The sequence below is a fragment of the Oryx dammah genome, unplaced genomic scaffold (assembly GCF_014754425.2).
Source record: "Oryx dammah isolate SB20612 unplaced genomic scaffold, SCBI_Odam_1.1 HiC_scaffold_11050, whole genome shotgun sequence".
Taxonomy (NCBI): domain Eukaryota; kingdom Metazoa; phylum Chordata; class Mammalia; order Artiodactyla; family Bovidae; genus Oryx; species Oryx dammah.
In genome coordinates this window covers 1,967,396-1,992,981 of record NW_024080444.1, presented here as the reverse complement: position 1 = coordinate 1,992,981, position 25,586 = coordinate 1,967,396, and the positions used below count along the sequence as shown (strand labels likewise).

At 42.5% G+C, this 25,586-nt stretch overlaps 2 protein-coding genes across 18 annotated transcripts in view; one reads left to right on the top strand and one right to left on the bottom strand.

The window, feature by feature from the left end:
• LOC120860242 (nuclear factor 1 B-type) overlaps window positions 1-14,824 on the bottom strand; it is a 256,907-nt gene extending 242,083 nt beyond the window's left edge. For 9 of the 10 annotated variants that reach the window (XM_040236036.1, XM_040236039.1, XM_040236040.1 and 6 more), the window contains exons 1-2: window positions 14,401-14,824; window positions 7,812-8,343 (exon numbers count right to left, since the gene is read on the bottom strand). In XM_040236036.1, the coding sequence (XP_040091970.1) occupies window positions 7,812-8,343; window positions 14,401-14,430 (562 nt within the window). In that variant the 5' untranslated portion in view covers window positions 14,431-14,824. Of the gene's footprint in view, window positions 1-7,811; window positions 8,344-8,741; window positions 9,136-14,400 lie in introns of those variants that run through there. The other variant, XM_040236038.1, reaches the window with a different exon arrangement.
• Window positions 14,825-14,950: 126 nt separating this feature from the next.
• Window positions 14,951-25,586, top strand: part of LOC120860244 — a 60,918-nt gene continuing 50,282 nt past the window's right edge. Inside the window, exons 1-2 of one of the 8 annotated variants that reach the window (XR_005720281.1) lie at window positions 14,951-15,022; window positions 18,067-18,184. The gene's annotated coding sequence lies outside the window, so the exon portion shown is untranslated. Of the gene's footprint in view, window positions 15,023-16,695; window positions 16,714-16,837; window positions 18,185-25,586 lie in introns of those variants that run through there. The other 7 variants (XR_005720282.1, XR_005720280.1, XR_005720286.1 and 4 more) reach the window with 7 other exon arrangements.

Here is a 25,586-nt window from a genome sequence, read left to right as displayed (position 1 = left end):
ATAGAGGGGCATAGACTTCATACTGACATACTCGTGTTATTAACATGAGTTAAAGAATTCACATGAATTACAGAATATACCCTATTTCAAATAACCATCCTAACATCTGTGCCTGTGATCAGATTTTCGTCCTAAGCTCGACCATTCCCTGTTAACAACAGTAACTTTCTCCATGTACTTTTTAAAATATGAGTTTTGAAAAACTGAAGCCTTAAATAAAAGTCTTCAGCTTCACGCTGCATCAGTATAGTAGTGTCACAATATGAACTGATGGTTATTAAATGCTTTTGTGCAGTTTTGTTGGAGACACAGGTATTATATAATTCAACTCAATACTATTTACTGAATTTTCTACTTTGAGACATGGAGTTGAAGCTAACCTGAATTTTAAAAATTCCAATATATTTAAGGAATTTTTTCTCAAAGGCAATTCTTATTTTCCCTTTTTGTGCTTGTTTAAACAAATCCCATTTTCAACTGATTTGTTCTTCATCCATAACTTACTACATGCTCTGAACTGCCTTAAAATGGGATTCTGAAAATAAACAACCTCCAGGCAACTCTCAGCTAGTAAAATTACTTCATCCATCACCCCATATTTTCAATTATATAGTCTTTATTCAGAGTTCTTTAATTCATCTGTGATTCATCAATGCTATCCTGTTTAAACTATCATCATAAACAGTGAGAATATGTGTATCTAACTGTTTTATTATATACAATATATTTATGTGCAAGAATAATTTGCATTCCACTCTTAGAACATTGCTTGATATAAATTTCTGAAGATTTTTTTTTTCTTGTATGTGTGGCCTTCAATTCAGCCTCAAGGTCTTTTCACCTCATTGGTTAATTGTTGGTCATTTATTCCAATTTTCTGAATAATATAACAACCAAAATGCCCAAGCATTCAAGTCCCATTAGCCTCACATCCTGTAACATCCAGTCTAACACAAACTAATCCCACAGACTCCTTCCTCCAAGACACGCACTTAACGTTCGCAAGTTCTCTGCAGTGCAGTGATTTATTCTCTATGCTAAATCCCAACAACAGAATTCAGTGAAATTAACCACATCACATCATTAGAGTTCAAGGACCCAAGGATGTATTTTAAAATGAGATGACACACCACATTGCCAGAGAAAAAGTGAGCTTGAAGAGGAAGCTCCCCTCTGGCTCTGCTTGGCGTAGAGGAGCGCTACCGAACGCGCGTTTCCCATCGCATAGCCACTAGTTCTCTGAGATTTCTAAAATTATTCCTCTGACACAAGGATGGAAGGAAGAAAGGCTGGAAAACTTTGCTTTGAACACAACATCAACTGATCATGTTCTCTGTCACAGCAAACAGACTAACAGACTCCTCAAGTGTCACAAGTCAAACTTTCCTCAACTTCAAACTAGAAAATCCACTCTTTCATCAGATGAAGAGACACTTCCACCCAAAGTCAGATTCAGACCCAGGGATCACCCTTGCCTTTGCCTATCTTTTTCAGGTATGTAGGAATTCCCTATTTTAAGGAGCATCTCACAGGCTATTTCCACTCTCTAAAAACTTTAACCTCCCAACAAAGCAGTAATGAGCTCTCAGATTATAAAGTCATTTAGCATGTAAGCCACTGAGATGACAGAAAACTTATCTCAACTTTTAACAGCTCCAGATAATTCTGGCTCAGCTTCTCATTGAGTCCCTCCCTCTTCAGGGGCTGAAATTCCAACTGGTCGGCAGGGATGGCAAGAGTCAGAGTGTCATAAAACAGTTTCTTAAGCCCATTGGTCTAGTTTTTCAGTTCAGTCGAGCAGAATGAAAGTTTATGAGGAGACAGACATTACTAGGTAGATATCTTGGATTGTGGTTCCAAATCATAGTGCCAAACTTAAGAGGATAAAGTTAATGGTGGATTAAAACTTTAATTTCCTTTTGGCAGTTTCCTCGTAAATTCCAAATTTAGGGAAGAATGAGAAAGTAAATAAAAAAACCCTATGAAATCTATAGTACAGCTATGGGTGGACAGACCTCTCAGATACCACTTATAAAACAGAAACTTTCAGGAATTGAAGCCTGAAGCCATGGCGAGAGGTTTCCTTCAGTGACTCCTGCCCCACTGGGCCCATAGGCACTCATTCTTTATCTGTTAGGGAGCACCGTCTGGAAGACCTAACCATCATCTCCTGCTATTGCACTGTTTCAAATAACCAGTATTCCTGAAAAATGAACATCATTTTGGTTCCTTTGCATATGGAGTTATTTTCCCACCCAAGAAGCAGAGTACACTAAAGCTAAAAATCTAAACACATAATCTAGTTGAATATTTTTTTTTATTACAAGATATGCGGTGCTGTGTATATGGTGAGAAGGAATAAGGTGGGGAGAGACACCTAAAGCTGTCGACAGGGTATTTTATTGATCTTTGCTGCCTCCAGAAACTGGATGGTCATCTACTTTTTAAATACCTGAAAATCATAATTGATACAACAAATATCATACCTCTCTCTCCCTCCCTCCTTCTATTTCTTTCTCTATTTCTCTCTCTCTCCCCTTTCCCTTTGAAAAGTGAGATCATATGAAGAGCAATGCAAGAGCTTAGTTTGCCACATCAGAACACAGATGCCAAGCTTTCCCAGCTGGCAACTGGGGCCTCAGAGTTTAACTCTTGAACTGTCCAACAAAACTATCTTAGGGCGGGAACATCATGGCCAAGAGGGCGAACTTCTGGCCTCTCGGATTGTGTTTTCTCCTTATCAGCGAGAAAATTGCTAAGTATCTTATCTTACAATATGTGTTCCCACAAAGGTCTCATTAAGCCTAGAAGCAAGACATGCCAGTAAGAGCCCTTCTTTATCTGGCAAATTGTGCGAGAGCCAGAATGCAAACAAATGTGCACAGAGTTCATGAGTTCAGTCAAGGACAGGATGCTAGATGGGAAAACTTAACAGGGTTCCCCTAAATCAAACATGCATACAAACGTCATGCTTTCTGAGCATTTCACAATGTAAGCACACCAAATCATCCTGGAGAGCAGCCTCATGTTAACAAATTATGAAAGCTTCATTTTCCCTGTAGTGGGAAATATCTGCAAATGAAGCGAAATTTATTAAAATGGTAAAATATGCTGTCAACTTGCAAACAATTATCTACTTAAGCTTTTCATTAAAAAAATAATGTTACCCCAAAGAATTCTAAAAGTCAGTAACTGAGGGAGGAAGACAATTGTTAGCATTAGCTTCCTCTCTAATAATATGTGACAACCCGGAAGGATTCTATTTCAAACACAATAATAATGATTACAACTCCCCCTGTAAACAAGTCGCATTTTTTCACAACTTCAAAATGTACGTTGATTATCATTTACCAATAAAACAACAGAAGTTGCCATCCACAATTTTAAGGATTCCACCAAGCTAAAACGGAAACTCTTCTCTCATGAGAGCCATAAGGTTCCGGGCATCTCTCTAGCACTCCAAAACATGTTTAACAGGAGTGCAAAGTACAGTTCAAAAATCAGTCAGGCTGAGTTGAAACTCGAATCTGGCAAATTTATGACAACAGTTACTCTCTCTTGAGATCTCAAAACTTATTTCTTCAAAGCTCTTCCCTCAGAGAAAGCCCAGCCCACCTTGCCCACCCCACCCTGCCTTTTTCCCCTTCAGACAGGACACAGACTGGCTACTCAAGGCTTCCACAGGCCAGACTTCCTTCTGTGCAGCCTGCTAATCCTTCTGATTAATTAATGAGATAAATATGGTTAACTAGAAACCAATGTTCATGCAAACTATCCAGGAAACTTCAACCAAAATTATTTTGGCCTTTTTGTTGGTCTTCCTGGTGTCATGTTTTCTCATGAAGGTTCTGTCATTTTTTTTCTTTTTTAGCATTTACACTGTTACACATTACTACTTACTACACATAACTAGAAAAAAAAAATGTCCTCTCAATGGCTTACTATAAAATTTGGAAGTGTAGAAACTGAAGGAACTAGAAATTGCCTAAGAAATAAGCAGTGATGTGACTGCCACGGTCAGTCCTGGCAAGTGCATTCCATGTCACTGCAGCCAGCTCGCCCTCCACACGCTTCCCAGAGCACCCCAGGCACCTACAGTACACTTCTGTCCCGAGAAGGTGTCCTGTGCAAGGCCTGCCTGGTTTTTGTTTTTGTTTTGTTTTGTTTTGTTTTTTGCTTTGCTTTCAAGAAGGCAATAACAAAGACAATATGGAGAATAGGTACCACCTGCCCGAGAATCACTGGACATCTTTAATATCTTGGGAAAAACAGAGGGCACGTTAGAGCTTTTTTCCTTTCATCTGTCATCATCTTAAAAAGAAAAAAAGGAAACCGAAAAAAATAAAAATAAAAGGAAGGGTTTTCTATCAGCTAAGGTTTGCTGCAGCAAACAAGCAAGCAGCTTTCATTCAGGGATTGTCAAAAACTTTCCAGTGTGCCCACTGCAATGCGGATGCCAACCAACGAATCAAAGGCATTCAGCAACTAGACAAAGAGGGTCTGATGCCAACCTCGGTGCCACTGGCAACCGTTATTGGCATCCAGCACAGTGTCTGCCTTTTTTTTCCCCCTCGCCTGGCACTTCACAAACAAAATGGCGGTTCTTGTAGCAACGAAACAGCCGAAGCGCAGCCCTCTGAATCAATACCGTCAAATGATTTTATGGATTTAAACGCAGGGACTCCCACATGATGTGTGTATTTTAGGTAAAGTGGGGGTAGTATCATTTAATAAATGACCATATTGAATATGACTCTTTCCTAAACATAGAGCAATAGAAAAATGGACTAAATTGTGGTCAACCAGACTCTAGGCACAGGAGAGGCTGAGTAACAAAGAGATTTCGCTTTAAAGGAAATCCTGCCTTGCGGCCATGGGATGCAAAAGTCTAATGAACTATATAGCAGAAATGATTTCAAAATGCATACATTCTCCCCAGAACGGTATCAGATGCCGATGTAGCATTATAGCTTGTGTCAAAGCTCGAGTAACTCTTTCCACATTTCAAAAAAAAAGATGAGGCTGAAGCTGCTGGGCATGAAAAATAAATAAATAAAAGTGTGGGTTGAACCAAAAGAGAAAGAGGGAAAAAGCATAGGAAGTTGGTCAACAGTGAACTTTATTATTTGCTGGTCTTTATTTCATTCTCCAGAAGATACGCAGTTTGTGATCTTGTGTAAATAACCAAGAGGACTATTGACATTTCTAGATCTGGAAATTGTCAATATATTGTAACATCACTCCACACTGCAATGCGGATGCCAACTAACAAATCACAGGCATCCTGAGCTAAACAAAGAGGGTCCGATGCCAATCCTGGTGCCAGTGGCAACCATCTTTGGCATTCTCTCTCTGTTCTTTCTCATGTTTTCCTCCCAGTCGTTTAGAAGTGGGGAAAGAAAGAAAAAAGGGGGGAAAGGTAATTCTGTTGCTCATTCTTTGCAAACATTACATTTTTCTTTTCTGAATTTTCTCTTGTGTTTTTCTTTATATTTCTTTACCTGATTAATAAAATAGACTTACGTGGGTTTCCATGCACTTAGAGGAGAAGTAAAAAGTCACGATGGGAGATATGCACCTCACTGATTGACTACAGGTTAGTTTTTTTAAATGCCCTCTTTGACCAACTGCACTGCAAAAATATGTAATTAATCTACATTTGACCAAAGGAAAAATTTTTTAAAAAGGAAAACACAGAAGCATCTTGATGTGACTTTTTCAAAGAAAGCGCCATCAGATATTATAAAGATATGATATATTCACAAGTAACAGAAGATATAAATTAGGTGCGCAGTGTAAGATAATGAAAGGTTTTCAAAACGAGACTCAAAACAACAACAAAATGAATTTTTTATCTGAAAATATGGTCTCCAAGAGTTGCTTAAAACTTTATGACTATCATGACCGATGGTTTAATGCAGAAGGCATTTATGCATTTTTTTCTTTCTTCAATCTATCTTCCCAGATCCAAAGGATATGTTCTTTATTGTCAGTTCATCAACTAAGACAGTTGGCTGCCTGCCCCAGGAGTGAATGTACATGTGTGCACACCTCAAGGAATAGCCTTCAAGCAAGTTAAAATGTAAGCAGCAGTGAAGTGCTTGCAAATCTTCTCTCCCTGCACTAAAAAGTTACATAACCCACTTTCTAAAACTTTACTTCCAGTCTTGACTTTCATGACAGTTACAACACATTTACAGTCAATCCAACACATATATACGGCCCACCTTATAATGTCACCTCCTAGACAGCTGTCAATCAAATTGTCATGTGCTAATGAGTTTTTATTTTAGGACACACAGGGAAAAAACACATTTTTCCCCAAACCATCATTACTTCAACTTTAACTTTTAAACATATAGAAATAGTATATGCAGTCTTTTATTTAAAAAAAAGAATATTTCCAAATGTATGATCTCAAGCACCATTATTTAAAATCAAACTAGAAATGTTTAGCTAACTTTTAAGCATATCTCTAAAACTATACCAAGGAAATGTAAAGAAAAAAAAACACATAATAATACCTAGATTTCTGAGTCAAAAGAGTAACTCTGATAATTTATATTTTGGGATGATGAAGTTCATACAATTGACTATATCCCACACTTACATAACAAACATCAGATAACCATCTGCCACCTGGCTATCTGCAGGCCACTTTCCCTCCCACCTGGCCAAGTTAAGAAATGACCCACCAACTACGGTAGATTAAACTACAGTCCACTTTCAGTAGATTTTTTTTTAATGTTTTACTATGGACTGTTGCTAATACAAGCACATCAATATATATCGATAAATTTATTTGAAGTAAAGAAATTCTCACCTCCTTAAAGAAAATATATTAAGAAAAATAAAAAGAATAAACATATTTCATGAACCGAGAAAACACTCAGCAAAAAAATATCACCTATTTTTAAATTATTCAGGCAACATTCACCCCACTCTCTTTATCAAGGATTTTTTTAAAATAGGTATGGTATGCGGTTTCTACATTCTTTTTGAGATTTATTTTAAACCAGCGTAACCAGTCTACTTTCTGTTTTTGTTCTCTAAGGAGAGCTGCGACTTCTCTCCTTGGTAAGTTTCATGAATTTACATTCAAGTAAACGGACAGTATTAAGTGTTCCCAAATCACTCTGGGAGAATATTAGAACATAAATTATTTAAACAAGACCTATAATCCGTTTAATCTACAATGAATATTACACAATCAAAAGTAGGTGTTGATAGAAACATTTAAATTAAATAAATCTAAGTCTGTGCAAGATACACTTTCTGATACTGGCTATCTTAAGCATTCTGTAATAGGAAATGTTCATTCTATTTTTCAGTGCAGTAGCACTGGATTCGTGAACAAAGTTCATCTACCTCGTTAGTTAGGAAGCTAATACAAAGACTGTTAAAGTACAGTTTGACTATTCATAAATCAAGTTACATTTTCAAACTGGCAAAAGATGACTAGATGTAAAGAATGTAGCCGAGGACAAAGAGCGAAGTGTAATCAACTATAGTTTTCAGATTATTCTGTGTCTTTGAAAAAGTGTATTATTTCAAAGACATTTGAAAACGCATCTCTCTGTGGTCTTTAAATATCCACGCCTGTCCAGGTAGGAAAGTTCCATGTGTATTTCCATGGCTTGGACATGGCAGTGGACAAGCGAGTGGAGGAACAGGGGCACGCCACTCTCCCCAGATCAGGCGAGCAAGAGACCTAGGGGCCTCCAGGACCGTCTAACCCAAGCCAGGTGCTCTGTGCGTGGGGTCTGCGGGCAATGTGTGCCGGGCTAGAAGAAAGAACAATCTGCTCCTACCTTGCTCCTGCACGTAGTATGCCAAAAACAAATCAAGCTCCTTAACTGATACTGTGATATGATGTGGCTGGACACAAAGTGCTGGGTTTGTGCAATGTGGGGATTTCATGAGCCGCTCTCCATCGGTACTTTCCAAGGGGATGCCTTTGAACAGGATCACCATGACTAGATCCAGACGCCAGACTTTGTCTGCCTGTCGCAGGCAGTCGATTCTCCTAATCTTACCCTTCTGGTCAGGATTGGATAAGACACAGCACGGGTGCTTCTTGCCAGTCACGGTGAGCACAAAGTCCTCTCGATACTCCTGGCGGATATCTTTGCGCAGTTTGGCCAGGAGCCTGGATGCCCACTTCTGTTTGATTTCAGGCTTTTCGCTGAGAAGCTCATCTTTGACTGCTCTTTCTTCATCCTTTGACATTCGCTTCTCGTGCTTTTTAAAGTACTTGCGTTTCCGAGCCTGCAGGTTGAACCAAGTATAGGCGATTGCACGGACGTGTGGAAGTAGTGCCTCGATGAATGGGTGAAATTCATCCTGTGGAAGATGAGGGGGAAAAACAAGACATACACGGTCAGTTTAGTTTGGTAAAGGCTCCAAACCATCAGACCACAACCCATTCCCAATTCAGTACCAGAAGTTACACATAAAAATAACAATTCTTTTCTTATTTAAAATTATCAAAATAGCAGGACCAGAAGAAAATAAAGTATGCCAAGCTGCCCCTTTTCCACCAAGACTCACAGGTTGATTCTCCCTCCTAAAAAAAAAAAAAAAAAAAAGAATAAAGATTCATGTTTGTATTTTTCCACTCTGGCCCCATCCCCCTCATTCCCACCATGCATCCTATATTCTTTAAAACGTAAGCAACCAAGGTGCTTGGCACCTAATTCAATATTTAAATATTTACTTGACCAACTAACACTAAGCAGTACCATTTTACAAAGAACACAGTGAGTTTTTTTTTTTTTAATCGGAGCAGAGCTGTTCAGAAGGCAGGAGCGATGGCACAGTTCATTTCTCTTCTCTGTGGCACAGAAACACAAAGCATATAGATGCTCAGTGTAATGCCACACAGTTCCCGCTTTTGGAGCATGCTCTCAGCAAGAGGCTGCTGGTGGCACAAAGAGCATGCGCCATTAAACTTGATCCATTTTCTTATCAAACGTCCAACATTCCAACACTGAAACAGCACCATTCCAGGAGTGGTAACTAGAGAAACTGGTATACGGTGAGGGAAAGTGGGCAAAGGACACAGCTTGTGGTATCGGTGTCCTGAACAGAAGGTTTCCCTACTTGGAGCAGTACATTCCCTCCCTCCACCAGCAACACTAGCCCCCAACACACACACACACACACACACACACACACATACACACACAAATACACACACGCACGCTCTTGCTCTCTCACAGATCCACAGACACACTCCTGCATTTTTAAATAAAAGTTTCTAAAGTTGAAAACAGAATTGACTCAGATGTTCTTCCAGCAGCTCTTCCTATAGAATCTGAAGCCCCACTGAGTCAGTTAATTTGTTAACCGATCACATGAGTATGGCAATTATTCTAAAACCCTTAAAAATCAATCTGAGGTGAACAATGAAAAATGGCAACTTGGCACCAACTTTACATTCTTTGTGTCTCTGCATGCAGTGGCAGGGTAACACCAGGAGTGCACTGCTGGTCACTCCCTGCTTTTGTGGAATCAATACAATTCATCTGCTACACATCCGAATTCTCGGACAGGGCTGTGGGTGCACATACGCATGGGCTTGTGAATCTGCACATGGAGAGATCCTGTCTAGTGAATTAAGTGGTTTACCTTAGGCTCCTGCGTCTTTCCTGCCTGTTTCATCTAAGCCTTTTGTAAGGCAGAGAGGCAGCTAGGAGTGGCAGATAATCTGCACCTACAGTTATTTCAAGCTACTTCCCAAAGCAGTCAGTGTTTCATTACTTCCTGCCATAGGTAAAACGTGTCTCCTAAGCTCAGGCCTATTACTGTTCCGAGAAAGAGCTTAACATCCAGGGCGTGCACACTGTAAATGGGCAGTGAGGCCAGATCTGAAACAAATGAGAACTTCCACCACGGCCACTTTTCTGGTGACTGTATCGTCACCTCAACCGCAAAATAACTTTCTCTAACTACTTATATCCCAAGTTAGAATTGACAGCCTAGTACTAGTCACCCTGAACTATATGGAATAAATTCTATGTAATCAGCAGTCTGATGAATTCCATCAGGTAAAAATGATGAAAGTATCATGAATGACTCTAACAAAGAAGATGCCCCCAAACTCCCATAGAGTTACGAATTCATTTTCAAGATCATATTCAGTTTCAGTGTTAAAGACTGCGGCATGTTCGCAGTCTATAGTTCGGATCCAGAAGAGTTATACATCCCATCCAATCAATAATGCAATTTTCAAGTGTTTTAACATATTGCCGTGAAATGTTCCGAGAGCAGGATCAGCCTAAATCAAAATTTTATAACAATACAGAATGTGGATGATTACATCACAGCATGAGGCATAACCAAATGCCATAGAGGAAATCATTAAACCGATCAGTAGTTTCCAGCAGAGACTTGAACAATTCAGTTACTATGCGAGCACATTAAACTAGGCCATGGAAAGAGTTAAACCACAATCTGTTCTTTGTGTGGGAAGGCAGCCCTGCTCACAGCAACCACAGCCCATGATAAGACCTCCCTATCTCCATACACTTTCTGATGCCATGCTTTCAGCGTTCACTGTAACTACAAAAACTTTGTTTATCTCCCTTAGAAATATATGCAAGAGGAAACCCTGCTCGAGGAAATGTGGACTCATGCTTTGGAAACTCACTTCCTATAATCTAACTTCTCCTATGATTTACTGATATGATTTAAAAACCTACATATATATACTCACAAACTAAAACCTTGAAATCGTAGAGTACATGCGATGGGAAGAGCTTTGTCTCACTCACTTTACCCTTGCAGTATTATTTTATTTATTTTATTTTAAAATGCAGTATTATTTTAACAGATATTAAGCAATGTGGTAACTCTCAAGTACTTTTATCCTTAAGTACTATGTTCAGTAACATTTCATTTTCTTATAAAGACTTCAAATATAACTTTGATTACATTTGTTTGAGTTTCTAATCATCTATCATGTAATAGATTTCAAAATCTTAACAACTTATTTTAAACAATCAAAATGCAACACCAAGGGCTTAAATTTAGAATTTCTTAGCAAATGCACACAAAACACTGCTTTTTTAAGGTTGCCTTTAGCTTGTTGCCAATGCTGCCAAGTAATGTTTTAAAACATAGTTTTTTTCTTTTGATAAATAGAAGCAGCAAACTTTCTGAGTCCACAGTCGCCTTACAAATATCTTTCAGGGTTTTACTATTATGCGAATTCCTTTCAAGTAAAACACTTACTTCTGACATGAAGATATCCTCAAAAAATGGTAAGTAGAGTTTTTCAATAAGTCACATGCATTTTTGTATTAACATGACTAAAGTACCATCTCCCAAGTATGATTGTTTTCTAATGCTGAGTTGTAATATATCTGTAGTGATTTTGAATGGCATCTATATGAAGCATAGTAACTTGTCTTCATCAAAAGAATGATTAAGGTATTCAAATGTCCTAATTAATAGGTTATCACAATAACACTATAAACAACTATGAAAATTGTTTTTTTAAGAAAGCAAAGCATTTAAGTAAGCTAATATCTAATGTCTCTATGCTAAGGTAACAGGCCACCTTGCTCTTGCAGAATTTTTATTAAAACACAATGGCATTCAGTAATTCTTTCTCTTTTCAAACTTCCTTTATTAAACTAAACTGATAAAATAAACAACCTAGTTACAAATTTCAAATATAAAAGTAAATAGTCCTAATTCCACTGGAAATACTTATTTTTCTTCACAAAACAGTGGTCTCCATGAAAGGGATGGAAAATTAGACCAATACAGAGGTAGAAGAGTAAATACTAGATGTTCTTGGAGCATTGCTATTTAACAATAAACCATTTTTATAAATGTACCTTCAAAATCTGAAAAATAGTGAAATAAAAAAAAATTCAATAAAATCATTCCAAGTGAAAGTTACATTATTAAGGGTTTACATTATTTTTAGCAAAAGCAAATACAAAATCCTATATGATGCTTAATTTTCTTTTTACATCTGATTCATACTGATGTAAAAATACAGATTTATATCCATGTACTGATAATTTTGAATAACACTTTGATAAATATCAACTATAGCCTCTTTTGAAACTTCTTTCTAAAGCTTAGATATCTTATTGCAACAACGAAAGCACTTTGCAAAGTTTTCAATCAATTAAGAATATTTCTCTATTTTGTATTTACATAATCCTAAAAAATGTTTTGCTACAGCTATTAAGTTCCTGTAATACAAAACTAAACTACTGGTCTGATATCAAAGTAGCATTGTAATACTACTTCTGCAACACCTTACACTATCTATAAAGTCACACAGATATTAAAGGGAGAATTTTAAAGCTAAAATTTTTTCTTCTAATCTAGGCCTTAAATCCCCAAAACAGTTTCAATATGTCAACCTAGATTTACATTATTAAAACAGTAGAGAATATCAGTCATCATGAATTAGTGTTGGTAAGTATGTATCCTTGAATACTAATGGGACAGTTGAATGACTATACTGTACGTGCTCCTAATATTCCATATGTCACGATGCTACAATATTATTTTTAACTTACACAAATTTAGATAAAGCTAGTGACTTTTCAATTCATATCTAGAGGAAACCAAACATGCAATGTAATCGCTAGCAATGTTTCCGAAAAATCGATGCTGGCAATATGAACCAATACAGAAAAACAACCATTTACAGGTGAGAGCAAGTAGTGCAGCTCTATGCATGTGAAAAGCTTACCTCAATTTGTTTTATTTGAATTATGCTTCAATAATGTAAAAATAATATCAAATGGATGTGGTTTACCAGAGAGAGGAAAAAATCCTGCTGATGGGTAATATGAAAGGTAACTTTTGCAACTGAAGGCAATTCGTTATACCTGAAACAGTTTCATCACCATATTTATTGGCCATTATTCACAGCCTTAAAAATACAAATAGGTCAGCAACTCATTTTTTCCAGTTTTGTTAAATTAAAGTGCATGTTTATTTGCTGAAAATAGCCATATCTAAGTTAATCACACTCAGATGCCAAACAAAATATAAACAATAAAAAATGTGTCAGCCAAAAAGCTACAGGACTGTATCCAATCACTGAATAAGCCTTATCATTGTTTTCATCTTCATTCACAATTTATGAATGCCTCAGTCCTTTTGAATCACAATGGCTTCTAATTGTCATACAATTGAAATCTTAATCATTTGTCCATTACAAAAACGCATCATCATGATACTGGATTTTTTAAAACTTGTAACACACCTAAGACTAGGGGACACTTCTTAAACTGTTTATAGTTTTTAAGCCAATGTCAAAGAAAATGGTTATCAATTACTAATCGTGACATAGCCTCCTAAAAGCTGCAGTCAACTCTCCCACACCTTTAGAGGTTTAAAACACTGCTTCAAATAACAACTCTAGGCTAAGATATTTAGTTAGTTCGTCAGTTGCTTAGTTAGCCCGGCAGCGATGAAAGCCGCCCCCAGGTAAGTCTGTTCCGTCTCTCCACTTTTCCATTTGACCGATAGGCTTAAAATTATATAAATTGTGTTCTTATAAAAGTATAAAGCCAGTATTTTATTTCATAACACTGTACCTGAAATCTTAGGACAATTTTCAAAGTGAATTTTTGAAAATGACCTTACTTTTCCAGCATTACTTTCTAACCTACGCCCCAATATCGTCAAATGAACAGGTCTCCACAAAATGAACATGTTTTAAAAGTCCTTTAACTTTCATCCCGACCAACTAACTCGAGTCCACGTCTAGATCGCCTTTGTGGCATGATCACTGGAAACCTCAAAGTGCGGATCGCGATGGACTCGAGTTTCAGATCCCCAAATTAAGCAAAGGAATGGTCCCCGGACCACAACCTTCGACTCGCTTCGTCTCCCGCCCACTGCCTGCAGCGGAGTCCAGAGGCGCCCACAAGGACTACTACTGGACTCCCTTCGCCCAAGTTCACTGCTTGTTTATTAAGGCTCAGTCCCCCCCGCCCCCCAAAGCTTCTCTAAAGCCGGAGTCCACCTCAGCGCGCAAGCAACCAAAAGAGGCAGCAGACACCCTGGGCAGGGGCGCAGCAAGCACTCCAGGGGCCGCAGGCGGGCTAGCTCTCGCGGGCCCGGGCCCTGCCCATCCCTGGCGGCCTCGCCTGGCCCAGCCGCTCTGGCAGCACGCGGGCACCCGCTCTCTCCGTGCCCAGCGTGCCGGGCTGGGCGCGCATGGTGATTGTGAGCTAGGGGCCGCTCGCCGGCTCTGGTGCCGCCCTGCAAACCGCGCCGCAACTCCGGACCACTTCTGCTGCTGGGTTACCGGGGTGTGCGGAGGTTAACTAAAACCATTAGTTGTCCGCGGACGAGAGCAACAAAACAAAGGCATTTCGGGCTAGAGAGAAAGCTCGAGAGAGCGACTGAGACATGTACCTGAGTGAGACAGATGGGAGAATACATCATGACTTCGCCTTAAAACGCACTTTCCCGGAGATGCCCAAGAAAATCTTCGAGAAGCAAGAATTTCATCTATTCATTTTACAGTCATCTGAGCCCCGCGATGCGATCAATCAGGACAGGGCTCTGCGCTGGATCACCGCAACTTCACAACAAACCCAGTCCTCCTTAAATAGCCAAAGATTCAAGTTCACTCGGCGTGCTAGATTTCCCGGGGTGAAATCCAATCTACACTTTTAACCCTCCTGCAGTCCGAGCGCGCTGGCCGTGCTCGCCGAGGCCGCCGCCGCCGCCGCCGGTGCTGGCTGCTTTTCGCCTGGGTTTGGGGATTTGTTTTCTGTTTTGCAGTTGTTGTTGTTGTTGTTGTTGTTGGGGGCTAGGGGGTGCGCGAAGGTTCGGTGTGGGTCGGATTGGGGTGGTGGTTGGTGGTGAAATGCTTTTTTAAAAAAGGCGGGGAGGGGGGCGCAGGAGAGAGGGCGGGAGGGAGAGCAAGGAGAATGTGTCACCGCGCTGGGAAAGTTCAAGGTTACAGCCCCAAGCACTGCGGCAGGATCCCGGAGTGGCGATCGCAGGCGAAACTTTGCCGCGAGCCGACCATGTGTGTGCGCGAGGGGGGAGCGTGAGCGAGTGCGCGCGGGTGGCGGGGCGCGCGCGGGAGAGGGCCGGGGTGGGGGCGGGGTGGGTGGGGGAGCCGGCAGAGGCCGGGGTGAGGGAGGGGGCGCGAGCGCAGGTCTCCCGGGCGGAAGAGGTTCGCGGCGCGCGGTCCCCGGCTGCAGCGGCCGCCGCCCGCGCCGACTCCTCCACGCCCGGCTGCCCGCCCGCCGCCCGCCTCGCCCCGCGTCTGACCCGGCCGAGCGAGGAGGCTGCTGCTGCTGCTGCCGCGGCTGCCCAGAGCCCGGGGGTATCGGAACGCGCTCCTGAAAAATCCCAAACGATAAATCCCGCTCTCCCGCTCGGCTCCAAACTCCTCTCTTTCTGCTCTGGGCTCTTTTTTTCCCCTCCCTCTCTCGCTTTCTTTCGTTGCAAAACTTGGAAGTTGAAAAATTCACCGGTTCCACCCTCTGGACCCCGCTCGAGCTCTCTCCAAATCAGACTTAAGGATTGTTTTATTATTTAATTACACAATCATCGCTTTACTCCTCCTCCTGCAAACGCGCATTCCTTTTGCACCAGCCTCTCCACACCCCCCGCCCCCCACCTTCCTCCTCCTCCTCTTGCTTTTCTCCCTCTCTCTCTCACTCATTTGTTAAAGCTCTCATACCACTGCAATAGAACCACAACTTTTTTAAAAATTTTAAATAAATGATCATTCCGCCCTTTGGGCAAGTCCCGCGCCCTTCCCCCAACACGTACACACCCCGAAAACCCGCCCTAGAAAAAGGTATTTTGGTGCTCGCTGCGGACTCTTTAAGCCGCGGGAACCTCCGAGTAAGAGAAGCCCTGAGCCGAACTGGGCCCGAGAAAGGAACGAATGGAAAATTCCCTCACACCCAGGCCACCCCGGGGCCCAGACTGGGGCGCCGACTTTCGCACCCGGGGCAGGCGCGGTCCGCTGATTCCGCCGGCTGAAAGGAGGAGGGGGAGACGGAGGGGGGATGGCTGAACGAACTTGGACTTAAATAGTTGGGGCACGCCGGTGCGGGTGGGAACGGGGCCCATCCGGGGTCTCCCAAGTACGGGCCCGCATCCCGGAGCAGCTCCGCACAAGCGGCGCGCCTCGCCGCGGTTTGCCGCCCTCCCTTGGGGGTGCCCGGTGCACGTGGCCTCGCTCGGAGCCGGAGGATCGGGCCGCGCCGCCGCCTCCTGCGCCCTCCTCCTTCTAGTCCTCCTCCTCCCGCGACTCCTCTGGCTCGCTCCCAATCCCCACCCCTCCCCCGGGCCCGGGGCGCCGGCGGAAAGCGGCTCCCGCGCCGCCGGGGTGCAGGCAGGGCGGGGCCGCAGCGCGCCTGGGGCTGCGGGGCGGGCGAGCGCGCGCGCGAGCGGGGTGCGTGTGTCTCTAGAGCCCTGCAGAGGCCGCCGCGCCCGCCTCGCTCCCGCGCGATGCCCCGCCCTCACCCCGCCGCGAGCGGCGGGCCCCGAGTGAATGAACTTGATTTCGGAGATGTGGAGGCCGGCGCTTTGCCTCGCACTCTTTCTGCGCGCGCGCGCGCGCGCGCACACACACACACACACACACACACACACACACAAACACACACACACACTCCGCCCCCAAATTCCGGTTTTCGGCCAGGGGTGGGTGGGGAAGAGGTGGAAGCAAAGACTGCGCAGACAATGGAGAGAGGAAAAGTGAGTGCCAGGGGCTACGTGTCTACCTAGCTCGGGGGCCCCGGAGGGGACTCGAAGGCCCCAGCCCGGGGGCGGGGCTGCCCCCACTTCCAGCTGTGCTCTGGAGCCGTTTGGAGGTTCTCCTCTGATTCCCCTTGCCTCTTTTTCTCGCTTGCCTCCTCTCGATTTTTTCCCCTCAACTTTCTCCTATCTCGTTCTCTCCGCTCTTCCCACCCCTTCCTTACGCGCCCCCCGTGCCCCCCCCCCACCAGCGGACTTGAAGGAACTAGTGACTTTTTCCTTCACCGAGTGGGAGTTATCCACATCAAGCATTTCACAACGACACATCAAGAAAAGTAGGCAGGTTCAAGTCAACCATGAAATGGTCACTTTTTAACCCCGTCCTGTCCTCATTAGGGAAATGCTCAAACACAGTCCGTTTTCAAAGAGCGCTCTTAATGAGGCGAGCCTGCCAAGTCCACCAGCTGCAGCCCCCGTAAAGCAAGAGCCTCAAGAAGAAAGGCGATGGGGAAGGAGGGGGTGTCGAGGAGGCCAGGGTTAGAGGGGAGAGCTTTGGTTCTGGGAAGACAGGTAAAGTCGGGGAAATTTAGAAAACCCCCCGGAGTTAACCCTTTAGGGCACACCCCACTGGGAGCGGAATCCTCTAGTCCGGGTTCTGACAACGTTAATTTCCTTTGTGTGGGTCATTTCTTCCTTTTGAAAAGCCAAAATAAAGTTGACAGTCTTTATAGATTAAAGAAATGAAGTGACAGTACGGGTTAATCCGAATACATACTAATTTCTCTCAGAAATGTTTAAGCAATCTCATGCTAGATTTTAAAAAAGAAAAAAGCCCAAAACATCACTTTGTGTTGCACATTCTGCTGCATCCCTTTTCTCACCCTCTTACAAGGTCTGAGGGGTGGGGGGTGGGTGCATGGAAGCGCTACTGATAATACCAGCTTTAACTACTGGAGTTTCCCTTTGAACAAATATTCCATTTAACCGGGGTTAATTTACCATAAAAGACATTCCCGTTGGCACGAATACTCTCCTGTCCTTGAACACACCTCTTTGAATGCCTGGACTCTTACAGAAGCCATTATTTCGGGGTCTCTTTAAAAATCAAGCTCCCATCTCTCTTTCTCTCCCTCCCTCCCTTCTTCCCTCCCTCCTCACCACACCACCCCCAGTGAAATCTTGGCACCCTGCAAGTGCTCCGTTTCAGCCAGAGATCCCAGAACCAGCCGCTGTCCCCTGGCAGAAGAGGCCCAGTGCTGAGCCCTGGGCAAGTGTCTGCAGACATCGCCACCCCTCCTCCCTTACTAGTTTCCCTTACCAACAGAAACCCTTTCCTTTTGCCACCCAAACTAGGTCGCCTCCAAAAGTTTCTCAGGAGCTTAGAAAAGAAGAATGAAAGACAACTCTTAACACAGAAGAGCCCACAAAAGCTACAGCAGCACCAGGGGTGATGAAGCAGCAACAGACCCAGGTAAGACCCCCGAGATCTAAAGATGTCTGGGGCCTCCCAGGCCTATCACTGAGGGGTTCAAACCTCTCCCTGTCTGTAGGGCACTTATGGATGAGCATGGGGGATACTTGGTGGTGAGGGTTTTGATTTGTTTCCAAGAAAAAGGAAAACAAGAAAGGAAGGGGAAACTCAAAGGGAGGCAAAAATGAGCAACAGAGACATGGGGTACTCAGTGGATTTGGCTTTGACTGTCTTCTTAGGCCTTGGAACCATGGGTGAATGGCTGACATCCCCCCAACCTTACCCCACCCAAAACTCTGCTTCTTGTGCAGCCAATACCAGGGACACTGCAAGTCTTCTCAAGATGAACTCTTAAGAGAGCCTTTTGTAAAGAGGGACAGGGGTGAGGGAGGGGGGTAGACCATGACTTCTCTCAGCAGGACACTTCACTGTCTGTAGTTTCAGAAATGCCCATCTTTCAAACACCAGGTAGGAAAAAAAGAGGAGGAAGTGAGAAGGTACATATGGTATTTTAGCCATCTTCCCTTTTACCCAGCATTTCTGTGCCATGGCATTAAGGGTGGTTTGAAAGTATCTCTGAAAAGTTTCTGATGCTATCAAAGTGGGCGAAACACTTTTTAGACTGATACTCACCTCTCCTAAACGTCTCTTTCTCACACTCACTGAAAGAGTTAAACTAATTTCATTCACCCCAAAATCTGGCTGGAAGAAAGAAGTGAAAACTTTCTGTAGCAACAGGAAAATCTGATATTTTAGAATCCCTAAAGACCTCCTCCCTAGATCACCTATTCCCTGCCATCTTATAGAGGAGGAAAGTTTTTTTTTTTTTTTTCCTGACAGTTTAATTTCAAGAAGTGCTGGAGTGTCTGTTCTTCAGGTGACTGATTTTTCAAAACTCAGTTGTATATTTTTGAAAAAGTAAGCAGTATTACCCAATTAGAGCCTTTCACTGACCTCCAGAGAGAAGCATAACATCTCAAGGGTCTTCCAACATTGATTTCCTTTTAATCTTCTCCTTTCTAAAGAAATTCAGTGACAGGGTGTAAATCTTGAGTAGTTTAGGGAAAAGTTCTTGGAGCTTAACAAAGCTGTCATTTTCAATACACTCGATGACTCTTTTTTTTTTTTTTTTTTTTTAGCTCTTGCATGTGACTAGAGGGGTGGCTCAACAATTCCACACACCCTGGCTGCATGGCCAATATCAATATTTTAAAACTAAATACAAAAGAGACAGATGACCTCCTGACCCCAGGAAACAGGCCTGCAAGACTGCAAGTATCCACTACACCAAGCCCAGGGACCTTTTCTTCTTCCAAATGAACCACAAAAATCATACATGTGTAGCCTGGAAAACACGATTTTATATCCACAAGCAAGAACATCAAAAATCCACTCAACAACACATGTATAAACAACCAACAAGTACTGAAATTGCCTGCACTTGATGGGAATTGCAAAATCATGCCCAGCTCTATCAGCCCTTAAACTACTACTGTCAAATTAGGGTAGCAATTTTTCCCTACTACAAAATCCACAACGGGTTAGCTTCCCCACCCCCCATTGCCAGCGCTTTACCTTTCACTGAAATGAATAAATAACTGTGGATTTTTTTTCCCATCCTCGGGGAGCTGTTCGGTGTCCCCTGAGGACAAAACTAAATGAGAAAAATGACGCTGTTAATAATGTCACTGCTGAAATGCCTGTACTCGACTGTTTAAAAAAAAAAAAATACCGTCCCGCTAAGTGTGCCTACATTTTGGGCACATTTTCAAACCACCACTGAATCTGTATGTAGACTGGCCAGCATTAAGTTTAGGTGGTTTTCACTTCTGTACAGAAATGAGGCTAGTTCATCAACGGAGATTCCCAGCTTCTAAAGACATTGCTTTGTGGGATTACAAAGTCAGCAGTTGCCCTGTAATTTTTGTATGATTTTAAACTTTGAAAATCGCAGTAATAATTGTCTTGGTTCACTAACAATACTACAAAACTTACAGGCACCTTCACACACAGACTTCTTTGCTGAGCCTGTGAGAGTTGTAGCTATTGTCCTTTTTCAAAATAGCTAACACTTAAAACTATACCATCATTTTATTTCTACATGTAAGTTGGTTTTTGTTTCCTATCTACATGTGCCTTTGTGACGTGAAAAAAAAATTGGCTTTAATGAGCTGTTTAGAAAGCTTTTATGTAACAAGGCTAAGTTGTCTTTATATTGTTCATGAAGAAATGTAGAAAGTGCATTGCAAACCAACGTAAACTTGCTGCATCCCTTTCTGTAAGTCTTTTCTTGAAAACTGCCTTTCTGTTTCAAAACCAAAACAATCATAATAAGATTGTTCATTTTAACTTTCAAAATAAAATTTAGCCAACAATTGCATAATTACAATGATAGAAAACAAACCGCTGGGCCTATACAAAATACATATTAATATTTTAAGTAAACTTTGTCTCTGAGATACATCTGAAAAAATTTTACAACACACAGTAAGTTAATAACTTCCGAAGCAATAATATTGTCAAATTGTGTGATGTCACAAGCTCCAAAAGCAAAGTTACAGATGTTCATGACATCACATTCACTCATAATTATGTTGCTGCTGTCTGACCATCTTAAACGGATGACTCTGTCTACTAAAGAATAGAAAGACTTTATTTTGGACATCAAACAATGAAACTGTCATCATTTATTGTATGAAACACTCAGCTAATCAATTTCCTATTAAAACAGCTTTCAACAATACTCAGCTTTAAAATTCATCAGGGCCAGTAAAAACCTCTTCCCAGTGCACAAGAATGCAGTCCCAACCACGTACAATAATTACCCTTCTAATACTTTTATTGCCCAAGCGCTTTTTCCTGTGCTCCCCATCAGTGAGGCAAGAATCTGCAGTATATTGTATCAGTGAATTGGAGTGCTTGACCTTTGCCCACATATGATTTAATAGGGACTTTTCAGCACTGGTGCTTTCTCCATCTCTCATACCATTAAATGAAAACATCAAACCTCAAATGTAAAACTAGAAACCACAACGTTTTGTGTTTCACAACTCTTTGCAGTTTTTACTTAGATTGCTTAAAGGTCAGCTTCTTCGCCTCACCGTGCTCTGCCCCATAGAGTAAATGTACTCAAAAGTCACACTCATTCTGATTTTGATTAAATCTTGAACTCCCCAGATACACACATGCACCCTGCTTATTTACATGTACATTCTTTCCTAACCACATAAGCATGCGTGTATGACTTTCTGGATTTATTCCATTTTAGGGCTGATTTAAATGTCTGTTCAAGTATGGGTTCACAAGTTAACTTTTTCCCACCCGATGGAAAGTTAAAATTACAAAGGATGGTGTTATAGGATCCTGTCAAAGAAAGTTAGAGTTAATCTTGTGTATTTTGGCGCCTTTTCCCTGCCAGCTACTGTACTTGGTTGGGGAGGAGGGGGAGTTGGGGGTTGGAGATCTTGTCTGTCCTGTCTCAAGTTCAATGGCAGTTCTTCTAACCAGAGGAGAAGATGGCCATGTTCACAGCACTAATAATAATTCTAATCACGCCACTTCGGCATCTTCTGTCAAAGTCAAAACGGGCTTCCCCGCCCCCTCTTCAACCTGAAAGCTGCCAAGTCCTCACACACTCCGCATTCAACCACAACTTAATGGATGGGATATCGTGCATTAAAATATGTCCCAGACATACTGGCAAAGAGAAGACAAGGGAAGATTCCGGGAGACAGACAGACACATACACGCGCACGCACACACACTTTGTTAGGCGGGGGGGGGGGAATACTAGAGTGAAAACAGCAGGGCAGGAAAAAAAAACAAAACAGGAGCGGGAAGAAATACATCATAATCTTTTTCTTTTTTAAGTAGAGGGAAGAGTGGGAGAGGGCTAACAATTCTATCCTGCCACTTCAGGAACAAGGGGGTGGGGGTAACTACACTTTGGAATGAAGAATGATTTTAAAAACGCCAATACACCAATCAGAGCTAAATAAATACACTTTTAAGTGAGAATATGTAACAAATCTGTGCAGGGAAGAAAAAAAATGCTCCGAAAAGAATGGGCTACAAGGTACAACTAAAGTATCATTTGTACAGTAATTTTTTCCATCATGGGGAAGGGGGTTAGGGAGATGAAGCAGAAAAATGCTACATTTCACAGTTTTGGACTTGCAATGTTATCCACGGATTCCTATCATAAAAGTGTGGCATGTACACTAAAGTTGACAAAGGTTTTGTTTTTTTTTTTTTAAACATTAGGGCTGAAAATCCAACATATGGCTCAACCTGTAAAGCAGAAATGACATTTAGGTTCTCTTTACAATGTACAAAGGGGGAAAGAAATCTGTGTCTGGGAATAGAAGGGGATGCAAGAGACAAATAAGCAAATAAAATTCTTCATTTCAAACCTACATACCACTGCTTATTGCAATAAATAAGAGATGTTGAGTTTATAACAGAACCCTGGCCCGCTGACTTCACGTATCTCAGGTACAGATTTGTGGATTTTTCTCCAGTTGTTTTAGTGTCGCTTTTGTATTTTTTTAAGAGCGCAACCCAGGAGTAGGCTCTTACTTTTGTTTTTAATGATAATTTCTGCAATGCCACAATTCCTGGCCCGAAGAAGAAAAGGCGGTAAAAGTCAAGTCTAAAAACAGGCAACCCCTCAGCCTGTCTGGATTTCCAGTGTGCTTCCTCTCACTTGGAGAAGACGTGAGCTTGACTTGAAAGCCTTCCAAAGTGCCGGGTCTGTATTTGTGTGCGTGTGTACGTGCGTGCGCGAGTGTGCTTGGTGGGTTTTATTGTTGTTTTAGCAGGGCTGCTCCGGGGTGAGGGATGCCTCCCCGCCCGGGCTCGGTGCGCGCTAAGGCTGATGCACCCGGCGCGGCCGGGAGGTTGCGCGCTCTCCTCTTCCCCGCCCTGGAATCCTCAGGGCCGGCGGCGGCGCTACCCCGGAACCGCCGGCCATCCGCGCACCCTTTCCGCGCCCAGCCCGGCCCGCGCTCTGCGGCCGCCGCCTCCCCGGCTTTCTCTTTCTCCGAACCAGCAGCCCGGCCCCGCCCCACCCGGGCCGGCTCAGCGCGCGGGAAGCGTGGCTCTTCGCTTCCGCCTGGCGGCGGGAAGGAAACCGAAAGGAGGAGCCGGGGGCGGGCGCGCGGTGATGCATATTCATTAGGGCGCCCGCGGCAGCGGAGGCGGGAGCGGGCCCGAGTGGGTGTGGCGGGCTGCGCTGCGCGGGGGCCTCTCACGAGTGGCGGCTCAGCTCTTTGTGCCGCCGGGCGGGGCCGGAGCGCGGCGAGGGCGGGCGAGGAGGGCGGCGCCGCCAGTCTGCGGGGCCGCCAGGCTCCGCGCGCCTTTGTGCTCCCGCGCTCTGGGGCCTCCCCGCGGGCGTGCGCGAGAGCCGAGCCCGGCCGAGGGGCCGCGGGAGACGCGTCACCAAATAGTAATGAGACGGGATTGGTGCTCTTCCCTACTTGACGCCGGGTTGCTGGGTCTGGTTTGCCAGGCCACGTTTGTTTCGTTGTAAAAGGAATTCTGAAATGTTCCTCGCTGCGTAGCCTTATCATTAAAGCAAAACAACCAGAACTCTACTATTTATAGGCATGCAGGTAAATATCAACAATTTAGGGGTAGGTTGAAAAAATAATTTGGAGAAGGGAAGGGCTGCCCACTCCAGTATTCTGGCCTAGAGAATTCCATGGACTGTAGTTCATGGGGTCGCAGAGTCGGACACGACTGAGCGACTTTCACACTGTTCACTGAAGAAATAATCAACCCCAAAGAAATATGCAACCCAAAAGTAAACACTCTAGGTGAGATGTGCTGGCGGGTTCATGTTCATAAAGCTGTTTGGATGAGTGTTTTTTAAACTTTATGTAATTTTTGCTTAATTTTCAAGTAATCCAGTTATTTTGCATTTTAAGCATCTGTAGTGTGGTATAACAATGCTTAACGGTTAAATCAAGTTGTTCTATAATTCTGATCTAAAACGGAAGTATTGAAAGTAAAAACAACACCCGCCCTAAATTTACTTAATACTAACCCACCTGTGTTGAGAAGGATTTTATTACAGAGATCCTGAGTAATTATGTAAGCACGACAGACAGCAATAGCTTCAAATATCCTCTAAAAACCCTACTCAATTATGTGATTACTAGTGGGACCGGAATAGCTCCCAATGAATTGTTCTTATCTTTCTACTAAATGTGAGCACGTCAGTGTTTTAATCCCAATTATATTTATCCTCAAAGTCCAAGACAACTTAAACAATATTGTTCAGGTTCTTTGTTCCTACAATACACATTATAAAACAGAGACATTTTGGCCTCATTATCCAAAAAAAGTTTTTCTTTTTTTCTCCCTGTTCCGGCAAGGTCATACACACATATATACATGCATATATTACATACATATAGTATGTACATATTACATATATGTTTGTGAATAGTGTACATGTTTAATTTCAATAAATACAAAACTAAACCAGATTGACCCAGATGGACTTTGGAAAATGCCAAACTTTAAAGTGGGTTATTACCATTTCCCCGTTTTCCTTCAGAAAAAAAGCAACACAGTGTATATCTATACAGCTTTGGGAGAGAGGTGAGGGAAACACACGTGTATGTAACTCTCCATTTAGCTATAACTTCCCAAGGAAAATTAATTATTAACATCTATCTTGTTCCAAGTTAGGTAATTTTAACCACTCGGGTAGTATAGCTAAAATTCAGCCTACCCAGGCACAAGCAGATCTGTTTCCATCCTAGGATTTCCTAATAGTAGTTTCATGGTTCATAAAATCACATTTAGCAATAAGGAATCAAACATAAAATATGAAATTTCAATGCAACTCAATTAAAATATATTATTTAGGGTGGTGGAAGGAGTTTAAATGAGCAGTGCTATCAAATTATAAGACTTTTATATGTGCCTGAGAAAGCTTCTCTATTGTAATTATTTGAAGTCCATACCAGAATTACCAAAACTTCCCCACGTCTATTTCATGCAAAGAAGAAAAGATGTTACAGAGAGAATCCAGTTTTCTTTAGGAAATAGCGCAAGACGCAAAATGGGAAAAGGAACGGGAAAAGGGAAAGGGAAGGATTCCCTCTGCTCCTAGTGATGACTTGACTGAATCTAGATTCAGTGTCACCTGTCAGAGAATTTCTTCCTAAGCATATTATTCAGTAATAGAATGTATCATTGTATATCATGTTCAGGATTATAGATTTTCTCTTTCTATTTGCATGTCATTTGTTTCTTTTGACATGTGAAACTCACGAGAGTACTTACTCCTATACCAATCACTCTTCTGTCAAATATGTACATATATTATAATTAAATGATATCTAAGGCTTATAAACCAAGGAGATTAAATGTCCTATAGAAATTGGTCTCA